Raw genomic sequence first — 13,779 nt, forward strand, 5'->3', positions numbered from 1 at the left:
CCAGGTCTTTGTGGTTGAATCTGCATTTGAAATTCACTGCTCTACTGAGGGGCCATACAGATAATTGTATGTGTGTGCGGTACAGAGATAAGGTAGTCATTGAAAAATCATGTTAAACACTGTTATTGCACACAAAGCAACGTATCATGTGACTTGTTAAGCAGAATTTTACTCCTGAACTTATTTAGGCTTGCCATAACAAAGAGGTTGACTACTTATTGACTCAAGACATTTCAGACTTTCATTTTTTAAATTAATTTGTAAAAATGTCTAAAAACATAATTCCACTTTGACATTATGGGGTATTGTGTGTAGGCCGGTAACACAAAATCTTAATTGAACCCTTTTAAATTCATGCTGTAACACAACAAAATGTGGAAAGAGTCAAGGGGTGTGAAATCTTTCTGAAGGTAGTGTATATGTGGGGAAGGTAGTGTATATGTGGGGAAGGTAGTGTATATGTGGGGGAAGGTAGTGTATATGTGGTGAAGGTAGTGTATATGTGGGGAAGGTAGTGTATATGTGGTGGAGGTAGTGTATATGTGGGGAAGGTAGTGTATATGTGGGGAAGGTAGTGTATATGTGGGGAAGGTAGTGTATATGTGGGGAAGGTAGTGTATATGTGGGGAAGGTAGTGTATATGTGGGGAAGGTAGTGTATATGTGGGGAAGGTAGTGTATATGTGGTGGAGGTAGTGTATATGTGGTGGAGGTAGTGTATATGTGGTGGAGGTAGTGTATATGTGGTGGAGGTAGTGTATATGTGGTGGAGGTAGTGTATATGTGGTGGAGGTAGTGTATATGTGGGGAAGGTAGTGTATATGTGGGGAAGGTAGTGTATATGTGGGGAAGGTAGTGTATATGTGGGGAAGGTAGTGTATATGTGGTGGAGGTAGTGTATATGTGGTGGAGGTAGTGTATATGTGGGGAAGGTAGTGTATATGTGGGGAAGGTAGTGTATATGTGGGGAAGGTAGTGTATATGTGGGGAAGGTAGTGTATATGTGGGGAAGGTAGTGTATATGTGGGGAAGGTAGTGTATATGTGGGGAAGGTAGTGTATATGTGGTGGAGGTAGTGTATATGTGGTGGAGGTAGTGTATATGTGGGGAAGGTAGTGTATATGTGGGGAAGGTAGGTAGCCTAGTGGTTAGTGTTGGGCCAGTAACCGAAAGGTATCTTGGCCAGGTCGCAATTGTAAATGAGAACTTGTTCTCAACTTGCCTACCTGGTTAAATAATGGTGAAATAAAAAATAAATATATAAATAAATAAAAATCACGCAGTCTCCTCTGAACAGTTGATGTTGAGATGTCTGTTACTTTGTGAAGCATTTATTTGAGCTGCAATCTGAGGTGCAGTTAAAAAAATTAACTTATCCTCTGCAGCGGAGGTAATTCTTGGTCTTCCTTTCCTGTGGCGGTCCTCATGAGAGCCGGTTTCATCATAGCGCTTGATGGTTTTTGCGACTGCACTTGAAGAAACTTTCAAAGTTCTTGAAATTTTTACTGAACTTCATGTCTTAAAGTAATGATGGACTGTCGTTACTCTTTTTGCTTATTTGAGTGGTTCTTGCCATAATATGTAAATGGTCTTTTACCAAATAGGGCCGTATACCACCCCTACCATGTCACAACTGATTGGCTCAAAAGCATTAAGGAAAGACATTCTGCAAATTAACTTTTAACAAGACACCTGTCAATTTAAATGCATTCCAGGTGACTACCTCATGAAGCTGGTTGAGAGAATGCCAAGAGTGTCATCAAGGCAGAGGGTGGCTACTTAGAAGAATCTCAAATATAAAATATATTTTGATTTGTTTAACACTTTTTTGGTTACTACGTGATTCCATGTGTTATTTCATAGTGTTGATGTCTTCACTATTATTCTACAATGTAGAAAATAGTAAAAATAAAGAAAAACCCTGTAATGAGTAGATGTGTCCAAACTTTTGACTGGTACAGTACATGTATATCTCAATCTCTTCATTCAAAGACTCAATCATGGACACTCTTAGTGACAGTTGTGGCTGCTTTGCGTGATGTATTGTTGCCTATACCTTTCTTGCCCTTTGTGCTGTTGTCTGTACCCAATAATGTTTGTACTCTGTTTTGTGCTGGTACCATGTTGTGCTGCTTCATGTTGGTGTTGCTACCATGCTGCGTTGTTGTCTTAGGTCTATCTTTATGTAGTGTTGTCTCTTGTCGTAATGTGTGTTTTGTCCTATATTTTATTTTTATTTTTAACCCAGCCCCCGCCCTCGCAGGAGGCCTTTTGGTAGGCAGTCATTGTAAATAAGAATTTGTTCTTAACTGACTTACCTAGTTAAATAAAGGTTAAATAAAATAAATAAAAGTATATTAGACATCATTGTATGTTCTTACAGGGTGCTTATGTTACCCAGTCTCACTCACCTTCTCATTCCAGGCCCATAGTCCAATGCCCAGGAAGGCCACACCGAGCAGCTGAAAGAGAACAGACAGACAATAAGTAACATTAATAATCACATAACAAACCTCAGGGAGATACCCAAAGGGTGAAACCTCCCCCTCAAGTTCACTTTTGTTGAAATTCCCGGAGGATGAATTACCTTTCAATTTCTCCTTCGATGCTTACAAAGGTTACAGAAACACACATTACTTCACTTTCGAGTACTAAATGTCATGTTTGGACATCTTCAATTGGGTAATCTAAACAAGAGTCAAGCATCAACAAGCAGGAATGTACAATCCTCCTGGGGAGTTTCTTCACCCTTAATAAGTATCCTACAATGTCTGCAAAGTAAAGAAGTCATTGGTTTAATTTCTTGGCCGATTTAAATAAAATAAAAACTTTTTAGTCATTTGGCAGACACTCCTATCCAGAACGACATACCAATTAGTATATTCATCTTGAGATAGCTAGTTGAAACACCAACACCTCACAAGTACATCAAGTACATTTTCCCTGAGGAAAGTATTTATCATCAAAGTCAGTGGTAGTAGGAAAAGTGCCCTTTTTTGAAGCGGGGGGTGTGAGAGTTATTTAAGATACTCTTCAGAGAGGTAGGGTTTCAGACGTTTCCGGAACATGGCCAGTTCCCCTTGACGCCACACTGTCCTGACTTTTAGGGGGAAGGTTGTTCCTCCATTGGGGTCCCAAGACAGAGAAGAGCTTTGACTGGGCTGAGTGGCGGAATGGAATGCTCGGGCATTCCTGAGAGGAAGAGCAGCTCCGTTTTGTTGAGGTTGGCCATGAAGTGGTGAGACGACATTCAAGCTGAGATGTCTGCCATAATCAACCGATTATGATTTTTCAGCGCTGATACTGATACCGATTATTGGAGGGCCAAAAAAGCTGATACCGATTAATCGGCCAGTTTTTAAAAAATGTATTTGTAATAATGACAATTACAACAATACTGAATGAACACTTATTTTAACTTAATATAATACATCAATGAAATCCATTTAGCCTCAAATAAATAATGAAACATGTTCAATTTGGTTTAAATAATGCAAAAACAAAGTGTTGGAGAAGAAAGTATAAGTGCATTATGTGCTATGTAAGAAAGCTAACGTTTCAGTTCCTTGCTCAGAACATGAGAACATATGAAAGCTGGTGGTTCCTTTTAACATGAGTCTTCAATATTCCCAGGTAATGATTTAAGTTGTAGTTATTATAGGAATTATAGGACTATTTCCCTCTATACCATTTGTATTTCATTAACCTTTGACTATTGGATGTTCTAATAGGCACTTTAGTATTGCCAGTGTAACAGTATAGCTTCCGTCCCTCTCCTCGCTCCTCCCTGGGCTCGAACCAGCAACACAACGGCAATTAGCGTGAGCTAACTAGCTAGCCATTTCACTTCAGTTACACAAGCCTCATCTCGGGAGTTGATAAGCTTGAAGTCATAAACAGCGCAATGCTTGACGCACAACGAAGAGCTGCTGTCAAAACAATGAAGAGCTGCTGTCAAAGCGCATGAAAGTGCTGTTTGAATGAATGTTTACTCGTCTGCTTCTGCCTACCACCGCTCAGTCAGATACTTAGATACTTGTATGCTTGTATGCTCAGTCAGATTATATGCAGGACACGCTAGATCATATCTAGTAATATCATCAACCATGTGTAGTTAACTAGTGATTATGATTGATTGTTTTTTATAAGTTAAGTTTAATGTTAGCAACTTACCTTGGCTTACTGCATTCGCGTATCAGGCAGTCTCCTTGTGGAGTGCAATGAGAGAGGCAGGTCGTTATTGCGTTGGACTTGTTAACTATAAGGTTGCAAGATTGGATCCCCCGAGCTGACAAGGTGAAAATCTGTCGTTCTGCCCCTGAACAAGGCAGTTAACACACCGTTCCTAGGCCGTCATTGAAAATAAGAATGTGTTCTTAACTGACTTGCCTAGTTAAATAAAGGTATAAAAAAATATATTAAAAAATCCGAAATCGGCGCCCAAAAATACAGATTTCCGATCGTTATGAAAACTTGAAATTCCGATTAATCGGTCGACCTCTAATCCGCATAGCAATTATTGGAGAGACCATGTGAGGATATGACAGGGACAAGTCACTTTGTGCAAAGAGAAAAGAGGATTAAAATTTTGAAGCCCTTTAAATTCCAGGTTTGTCAGAACTAAAGGTAGGCTTGGTGGTAACATCTAAAACCACTGTCTCAGGGTAAGTTGAGGGGGGGGGGGTGTCTGAAGTGTCTGCCTGTCTATCTATCTGCCTGTCTATTTGCCTGCCTATCTGCCTGACCGTCTGTCTATTCTGTTTTTCTGCCTGTTCATCCTTCTGCCTGTCTGTCTGAGAGGATGCTGTGGGGTGGGGGCCCGGGCATTTGGAAGCAGACTGAATGCCGGGGCCAATTCAAACAACAACAACAAGTGAACGGGACAGGCCCAAGCGCTCCACCCTTCCAGCTTGTCTTGATAAGGCCATGTCAGCTAGCTATGTTTAACTCTGCTTGTCCTATAATGTCACTGAATGATAAGAACATCTACAAGCCAGCAACAGAGGACCTTGGCAGAGTGGCCATTGAACCAAGAGCCACTTCATGTGGTTATAATACAGAGCTGTTGGTTAAGGGCTGGTCTGAGATCAGAGGCTAGGGGGGAGTGCAAAGACGGTGCCACAACAAAAAGAGATGTGTGGCTACATGAGCAGAGCTGTAAAGAGGAGCAGCACACCTCTAACTTTCAATCAGCCTTTGTTCAATGATCAACGATGGAAGTTCATTGACACTCTGGAGAAGAATAACTGCAAGGTCATTCCATGTAAAAGGAAGGCCCAATATTGATGGCCATAGTGATGATCATATTTACTGTCTGTCAGCGGCAGGGCCCCACTAGGCAAACACTTTCCACAACAAAATGTCTATGTGATGACATTGAATCAACGTGGAAAACAAATAATATATATTTTTAAGTCATCAATGTAAGGGAATTGTCTTTTTTTCACAACTTTTAACCTAAATCCAATGACATTGAATTATTTTGTTGATTTCATGTTGAATTCACATTTAGTTGACAACTCAACCAAATGTAAATCAAAACTAGACGTTGAACTGACATCTGTGACCAGTGAGGCAGAATGAGCAGACCTGTTTGTCCTGATGGTCGGAACACCCCAAGGGCTTGGATCAATAGGCTGTACTAACACGAGAAACAGCTAAGCCTCATCAGCTGGGGGTTTCACACTGTCAATAAACACATACACGGCACACACACACACACACACACACGCACACATTCAGACATGCAAACATTCACGCAAATCACAAATGGAGTGATACACAGAAATGTGGTAGCTTGATGTTCTCATACAAACACAGAAACCCCAGCTGTAACTCAAACATATGTCCCAGTTAAAGCAACCTCTTCCAGCTGTTACCGACTACAGGTAGGCCCTAATATTTGTGTTTGTAAACTGAGGGGTTTTGGCAAATGTAACTAATGACAATAAGGGTGGTTTTGGGTAGACTGGTCCCAGATCAGTTTGTGCTCTTGCCAACTCCATTGCTGTCATTGTCCAGCCAAACATGCTAGCACAAACAGACTGTTACTCAGGCTGGGTTTTGGAGGACAATTACATCAAAGTCCGTCATTTTTATTTAAATGACGTGGAAACAACTTTGATTCAACAAGTTTTTGCCTAGTGGGCCCCTGCCACTGACGGAGAGTAAATATGACCATCACCTTGGCCAACAATATTGGGCCTTCCTTTTACATGTAATGACCTTGCCGTTATTCTTCTCCAGAGTGTCAATGAACTTGCATCGTTGATCATCGAACTGAGGATGATCAAAAGTTAGAGGTGTGCTGCTCCTCTTTACAGCTCAGCTGCCAGATGACTCCTAAGAACAACCTGGTTGCTAAGTTCCTTCTCCTCGACTACGAGCCAACTCCTAAAGGCATCCGTTGTCGTGACGTCAGAGAGGACCTCGACCTGTCCCTCATCTCAGCTTGGCTCACGGTCACATATAACCCTGCATGACATGCTCATACCAAACATGCCACTGTAATAACTGACACTCACAATGTCACTGTAACAGAGTGGGAGCAGAATAAGCCATCACACCACCACAATCAGTATTATCATTACTGTGTAATTACAGTCCTAGTTTTGATTTCATGACAGAGACAATGGAGTTAAAAGTGAGAATAGAAAGTAAGCTGTATTTTCATATTTTTACAATTGAGTCATTTAGCAGAAACTCTTATCCAGAGCAACTTACAGGAGCAATTAGGGTTAAGTGCCTTGGCCAAGGGCACATCGGCAGATTTTTCACTTAGTCGGCTTACGGATTCAAACCAGTGACCTTTCGGTTACTAGCCCAACGTTCTTAACCATTAGGCTACCTGCCACCATATACATGATGACTGACTTTGGGAAGAGAATAATGGTGTTAAATCTCAGGTTGTTCAATGCTGTATCAGAGCCACCTTATCAACACTGTGGATCACGTAGTCTAGATATGGTTCGTTTACTGTATGTTTTGAAGCCCCATACGCGGCTCTAGAGAAAAGAGAGTGGATCTGGTCCACTGGGTACCATTTTGAAGGTAACCTGGTTGAGGGAAGAGAGAGCCAATATAATTGAAGACACCCTAAATAAAATAAACCATTAACATGTTAGGGTAAGGTATATGAAAACGTGTGTGAATTATAACCCTCTCTATAATTAATTCTCCCTTCAGCCATTGAAAACAAGACAAGTGCAACGTTGGCACAGGAAAATGCATACTGTCACTTTAATTCCCTGAGATGACATTGAATATTAAAATGGGTGGCAAGACCTGATAGCTTTTCCAAAAACCTATACACATTCAAATGTAGGTAACTTGACCTGACGATGTCCCGGACATTTTCTGGAGGGTCTTTTACACAGCTCACATAAATATTGCAGTGGAGCCAAATGTCGGAGTGCAAGCTCATGCTGTTTCTATGGCGACGCCTCTAGTGTCTAGATTGGTGGAGGGGGTGCCGGTGAAGTTAACTGGGCTGCTGGGGAGCGCAGAGCTAAGCACTAAGCATTGAGCTATGGGAGAGACATTGGGAAAAGAAGTCCGCCAATACGCATGTGTGTCAAATCAATACATAGAGAGAGACGTCCCAAAAGGCACCGTATAAGGCACCCTATTCCCTATATAGTGCACTACTTTTCACCATGGGCCCATTGACCTCTGGTCAAAAGTAGTGCACTATGTGTAAGGAATAGGGTGGCTTTTGGGGGATAGACATACATTATGCTACACAGATTCACACTCCTTGGTTGGACTGAGAGTATTGCTTCAGAGATGATTGACAACGAGACAAATCCTAAAACCGTCAGACACTATACCAGAACGGATTAAAATGAGAATATCTCCAAGGGCCAGAGGATAAGTGTCATATTCAGCATTATTTCAACACTATAGATTTAAGCGACGAGGAGGATTATCATACTGTATAAAGCTATAGCCATATTTACCCCACACTCCTCTGTGTCCATACAGATTTAACTAGATCTACTGACGTGACAGTGACAAATTACACCCTAACCCTTTGGTTTCCATGGTTCTTGCTTTGTAAAGACTCCAATTGTGCAACATGTTACCCCAAACTTCACCACACACTGCGAGGTCCTCCAGACTTTGGCCCCAGACGGACCAGTCTCCTGGCTACGGTTCTATTACTATAGCGGTGTCCAAAGCCTTCATTTATCCACTGACATTCAGTTCATTACAACTCCATGAGAACATTCTGTAATGTTGATAGAATGTAGTGTAGATACAACTTTTATATAATGCAAATACTGACTTCCAATACCAGAAAGAACAACATTATTTGGGTTATAAATGATCATGTTAAAAAGGGGTTGAGTGCATTCAGTGAGTTTACAACCTTTACATTTTAGCCATTTAGCAACCGCTCTTATCCTGAGCGACTTACAGATGTTCCACCTCGTCGACTCAGGGACTCGAACCAGCGACCTTTCGGTTACTGGCCCAAAGCTCTTAAAATCACTAAGCTACATGCCGTCAAAAGTCCCGCTCAACTATGTGGTAGCACAATATATGGAAATAGTGAATGTATGTATTACATTGGGCATCATGTGAATGTGTGGCTACACAAAGAGAACGTTTTTGAGAAGGTGTTGGATCAGATAGCATATGCCATGACAGAAAGTTTCAGGCTGACACTGCACTCATAATCTAATTGAAAAGCAATCAATTATTATCACAACCTCTCTTCAGCTCACTAGCTCCATTAGTTAAATCTGATATCATATGCACCTACACTACCGTTCAAAAGTTTGGGGTCACTTAGAAATGTCCTTGTTTTTGAAAGAAAAGCACATAATTTTGTCTATCAAAATAAAATCGAATTGATAAGAAATACAGTGTAGACATTGTTAATGTTGTCAATAGTACCCGCAAAACACCAATCTCAACGTCAACAGTGAAGACGCGACTCCGGGATACAATAGTCATTTACAACATTAACAATGTCTACAATGTCTAAAAAATAGCTTTTCTTTCTAAAACAAGAACATTTCTAAGTGACCCCAAACTTTTGAACGGTAGTGTATGTATTACACAATGCATGGTACCCTGGGGTGGCAGGTAGCCTAGTGGTTAGAGCGTTGGGCCAGTAACTGAAAGATTGCTGGATCGAATCCCCGAGCTGACAAGGTAAAAATGTGTCATTCTGCTCCTGAGCAAGGCAGTAAACCCACTGTTCCCAGGGCACTGAAGACAAGTATGTCAATTACGGCAGACCCCCGCACCACTCTGATTCAGAGGGGTTGGGTTAAATGCGGAAGACGCATTCACTTCCCTTCCAAAGACATTTAAGTTGTAGTCCTTATCAGCTTTACGGAAAATATCAAAAGCACATATTTTATAGGCCTAAGCATGCCAGAGACATGGCTACATTGCAGGTGCACTAACATGAAAGGTTAAACAGGCACTTGCTGCGCCATTACTGAAGACCTCACTAATGGCCAAATCAGTACAACACTGGCTCTCACGGTCATGGACATGGCAAACGGCACTGAAAGCAGACAATGGCGAATGGGAAAGAATTTAGGAGGGTGGACAGAGGGAGGGGTGGAGGGGTTGAGGGAAACAAAGGCGTTGGAGGGCGTTGAATGGGATTACATTAGCATTGAATTGACCAGGAAACCGGCCTGTCGGTATCAATTCAGCCAAACTCCTGTGAGCCAGAATGAGACCCGAGAGAGTCACATGACCTCGACGTGACATCATCTGAATGGGACAAGCGGAGAATATCTCTAGTCTCCTATTCCCAGTCCAAAACCATACAGGGCCATCCTTCAGGGAAAGACGTTGAAGAGCCAAATTAGATTATCCGGCCCATACGGTTATTATATTTCAACATTGTTATTGTCTTAGTCCCTCTGGAGATGAGAAATTACTATTAAGCTCAGGCTTGTGCATTTCTCTAAGAGAGAAGTTGAAACAAAATGAGAATAAGAAAACATGTTCCACCAACAATAGAATCTGAGAGGTTTATTTAGTACATTCTTCCAGCTACTGGGTATTCTATAATGAGCTCTTCCTGTGTCTGAGATGAAGTCCCTGAAATAATGGTTGGAGCTTTAGAAGCTATCCTCCCTTTTCAGTGTGTACTCATAGTCCAGCAATCAATGGTAGGCTATAGTTTCGCAGTAGATTTGAGACAATTCACTAATTGGCCTAGTCACAATTAGATTATTGTTCACCTAACACTAACACACCTAAACTGTCTTGGAATCAGTGGCGATTTTAGCATGTAAATCTTGGTTGGTCAAACAAAAAAACAAAAATTAGGATGGAAATTAGGAAATTAGAATTAATTGCACTATAACAGTGAAAAATGGTGCCAACAAACTGTTAGGGCCATAAAGCTGTCCCAACATCAGTCCCAACACCTTACCATCGCTACACCTGGCTATCAGCAGAGCCTTGTCTGGCAGTGAAAACAGTTCATTCAGCCTCATTTACTGCCTGTGGCTGACTTGCTTAAACAAACGTAGTTTCTACTGACAATTTACAGTGCTTCTTGAAAGTATATGAAACCTACAGGGCTGGTAATTATTTTGCTATAGAATATTAAAATAAACATAAAATCCTTTAATGACAGAAACAAAAAATATATATATTTTCATTGTTTATTTAACAAAAGTGGTTCATTTAACAGAAACTCAGATTTGCTGTTTGTAAAAATATGTGAACCCCTTCAGTCAATAGCTTGTGACACCTCCATTAGCAGCGATAACTTGGAGTAAACGTCTCCTATAGCCAGTATACAGTCTCTGACATCTGTTTTGAGGGATTTTTGCCCAATCCTCCTTACAGAACTCAGCCAATTGTGTGAAGTTTGAGGGGTGTCTGGCATGAACTGCCCGCTTCAGGTCCTGCCACAGCATCTCTAGACTGGATTTAAGTCGGGACTTTGACTTGGCCAACCGAAAACACAAATCGTCCTTCGCCTGAGTCATTCTTTGGTAGATTTACTTCAATACTTTGGGTCATTGTCTTGTTGGAAGATCAATTTTCGGCCCAGCTTTAGCTCATTTACTGATGGCCTGACATTCTGTTCAAGAATCTCCTGGTATACCTCAGAATTCATGGTTCCCTTTAATGATGTGGAGTCATCCAGGTCCAGAGGAGGAAAAGCAGCTCCAGATCTTGATATTCACACCACCATGCTTTACTGTTGGGATAAAGTGGTCTCTGGCAAAGTTAAGATGGGCAGTTTGGTTATTTTTGACAGCAGAGGCTTCATCCTAGCAACCCTCTCATTAATGGCATTTCGATTCAGTGTTCTTATTGTTGAAGCACACACAGTTACCCGAGATGCAGCAAGGGAGGTCTGCAAATCTCTAGATGTTATGTTTGGGTTGGCTTTTACCTGATTTACTATTGTTCTTGTGGCTCTTGGGGATACTTTGGAAGGGCGTCCACTTCTAGGCCGAGTTGCTATCATATTAAATGCTCTCTATTTGTAAATGATTTGCCTCACAGTGGACTGATGGAGCTCAAATATATTTGAGATGATTGTATAGCCTTCCCCAGACTGATGTCCTCTGAGATCTCCTTTCCTCTCGGGATGGTGTGGTTTGTATTCACCTGGATGGGTAACACCAAACTGACCATGTTTCTTATCTCTGTTTATCAGAGTCCCACCCAAACTCTTTCCTAACAATCTCTCCTTTGATTGGTTCATTTTGTACCCAATTATTTACCCACCTGATTCTACTTACCTACTTGATTTAACCAATGCAACTTGGGGTTCACTTATTTTTGCACCTGCACTAATTCCTTTTTAATTATGTTTTTCTACGACACACATGATTTCCTCGACACCAGTGGAGGCTCCTCAGAGGAGGAAGGGGAGGACCATCCTCCTCAGTAAAGTTTTTTATTTTTTTTATTACAATTAAAAAGTTATAATTTTCAGATAAAACTATTCTAAATATATTCACATTTCACCAAATAATTTATTAAAACACGCTGTTTTGTATTGAAGGCCTACAGTAGCCTCAACAGCACTCTGTAGGGTAGTACCAGGGTGTAGCTAGAGGACATCTAGCTTCCATCCTACTCTTGGTACATTGACTTCAATACAAATCCTAGGAGGCTCTTGGTTCTCACCCCCTTCCATAGACTTACACAGTAATTATGACAACTTCCGGAGGACGTCCTCCAACCTATCAGAGCTCTTGCAACATGAACCGACATGTTGTCCACCCCAATCAAAGGATCAGAGAATTAATCTAGTACTGAAAGCATAAGCTACAGCGAGCTAGCACTGCATAAAATGTGGCTGAAACACCTGCATTTTGGAGCTGCCTTACTCAAGAAAGCAAAGAAGAGAAGATCCATATTTATATGGAAGCTTTATTAACTCGTTTTGCTGTACATTGTTTGCAAACGGATGTGTGACACATATTAATGCCAAAATAACATGCAAAACAGGCAACAACAACACAATATGGGGCTCTGCACCTGCCATGAATGACAGGTCGCCACTGCTCGGGAAGAACATTCAAATCAGGCCTAGTGTACTTTCTTACGCAGTGGGAATTGAATGCGACATAATGTTGTAGTATGATGATATATTGCATATTCATGTTTATTCATACATTTGCATGTGAGGACAATAAGCTTCTCACGTGTCACGTACGTGAGTTCGTCACGACAAACAAGGACAGAAAGCGGATTACCGGGGACACTGGAGTGTAGGCGATTTAAATTAAAAAGTGCTCTGGGTAGCAGCCTACAGTATGTGAAGGCTATTGTGTATGTCAACAAATCTAAATAAGCAAGATTAAAAAGCGCTTGTAATGCATATTGTAATGACCCGACTAGATCATAAAGGAACAATTGTCCAGACAGAGGCTTGAGTTTACGAAACAAAAGGTTTTGCTGCTATTCACATATCAAACGATCACATTTGAATGTTTATCATCGGCTATTATAGCCTATTATTATAGACCTAGCTAGCTTGTGAGGGATTGGTCGTAAAATAAGCATGAACAAATGACAAATTATCATTTCATTTATGAAGCCATTTCCTCTAGATGGGCCTACTGTTTAATTTAACAACATGGATTGAAGATTGCCCAATGAAAAACAATGAGAGACAAATATAGCAAAAATAAGAAAACACTTACCCAAAATATTATGTTAAATCCAAAAATAAAATATTTGATGCAGCAACTGACTTCATGACCTTTAAATTGTTTTCCTGACATGCTTGAATTTCATCAACATACAGTACGCTTCAAGTCAACGGGATCATGGGCTCGCAAGTGGCAGGTTCAGCGATCCAGTTCTTGCAACTTGCTGCCTGCTCGATTCATCCAAATAAAATAAACATAATGTAGCCTATCCCTTGATACGGATGCCACAATGACAAGAGTAGAACAATGCACAATCCAACACAGGAAAGAGCAACAAACGTCAACCTACTAGGCTTTGTATTTAGAACTAACTGACTAGTATTCTGCCCGCAGCACAAACGAGGTCACGTTCGTATGATAACGAGGAAACCTTCAAAATAAAAGCCCGCATTTCAAAGCATTGCAATGACAATAATTCCTTCAAATGATGTATAAAGGATGCTCAATAAAAGGCTATGCGTTCTATGGAAAATAATGAACTATGTCGAATGTGTGTTCGAACGCGCAAGCAGACTGGAATTTACCTTCCACAAAGTTGCATTATTTTCCAGATAATGCATAGAGCCCCTCGTTGATTATCTCGTTAATACCATGTCTATACATTTGACACTAGAAATGTG

General features: G+C 40.9%; 1 protein-coding gene across 2 annotated transcripts in view; it reads right to left on the reverse strand.

Moving 5' to 3' along the window:
• LOC124014356 (tetraspanin-5-like) overlaps positions 1-13,506 on the reverse strand; it is a 33,696-nt gene extending 20,190 nt beyond the window's left edge. Inside the window, exons 1-2 of one of the 2 annotated variants that reach the window (XM_046329245.1) lie at positions 13,151-13,506; positions 2,411-2,461 (exon numbers count right to left, since the gene is read on the reverse strand). In XM_046329245.1, the coding sequence (XP_046185201.1) occupies positions 2,411-2,461; positions 13,151-13,231 (132 nt within the window). In that variant the 5' untranslated portion in view covers positions 13,232-13,506. The remainder of the gene's footprint in view (positions 1-2,410; positions 2,462-13,150) is intronic. The other variant, XM_046329246.1, reaches the window with a different exon arrangement.
• Positions 13,507-13,779: the final 273 nt, after the last annotated feature.

This window comes from Oncorhynchus gorbuscha, linkage group LG25 (assembly GCF_021184085.1).
Source record: "Oncorhynchus gorbuscha isolate QuinsamMale2020 ecotype Even-year linkage group LG25, OgorEven_v1.0, whole genome shotgun sequence".
In the NCBI taxonomy this organism is placed as follows: Eukaryota; Metazoa; Chordata; class Actinopteri; order Salmoniformes; family Salmonidae; genus Oncorhynchus; species Oncorhynchus gorbuscha.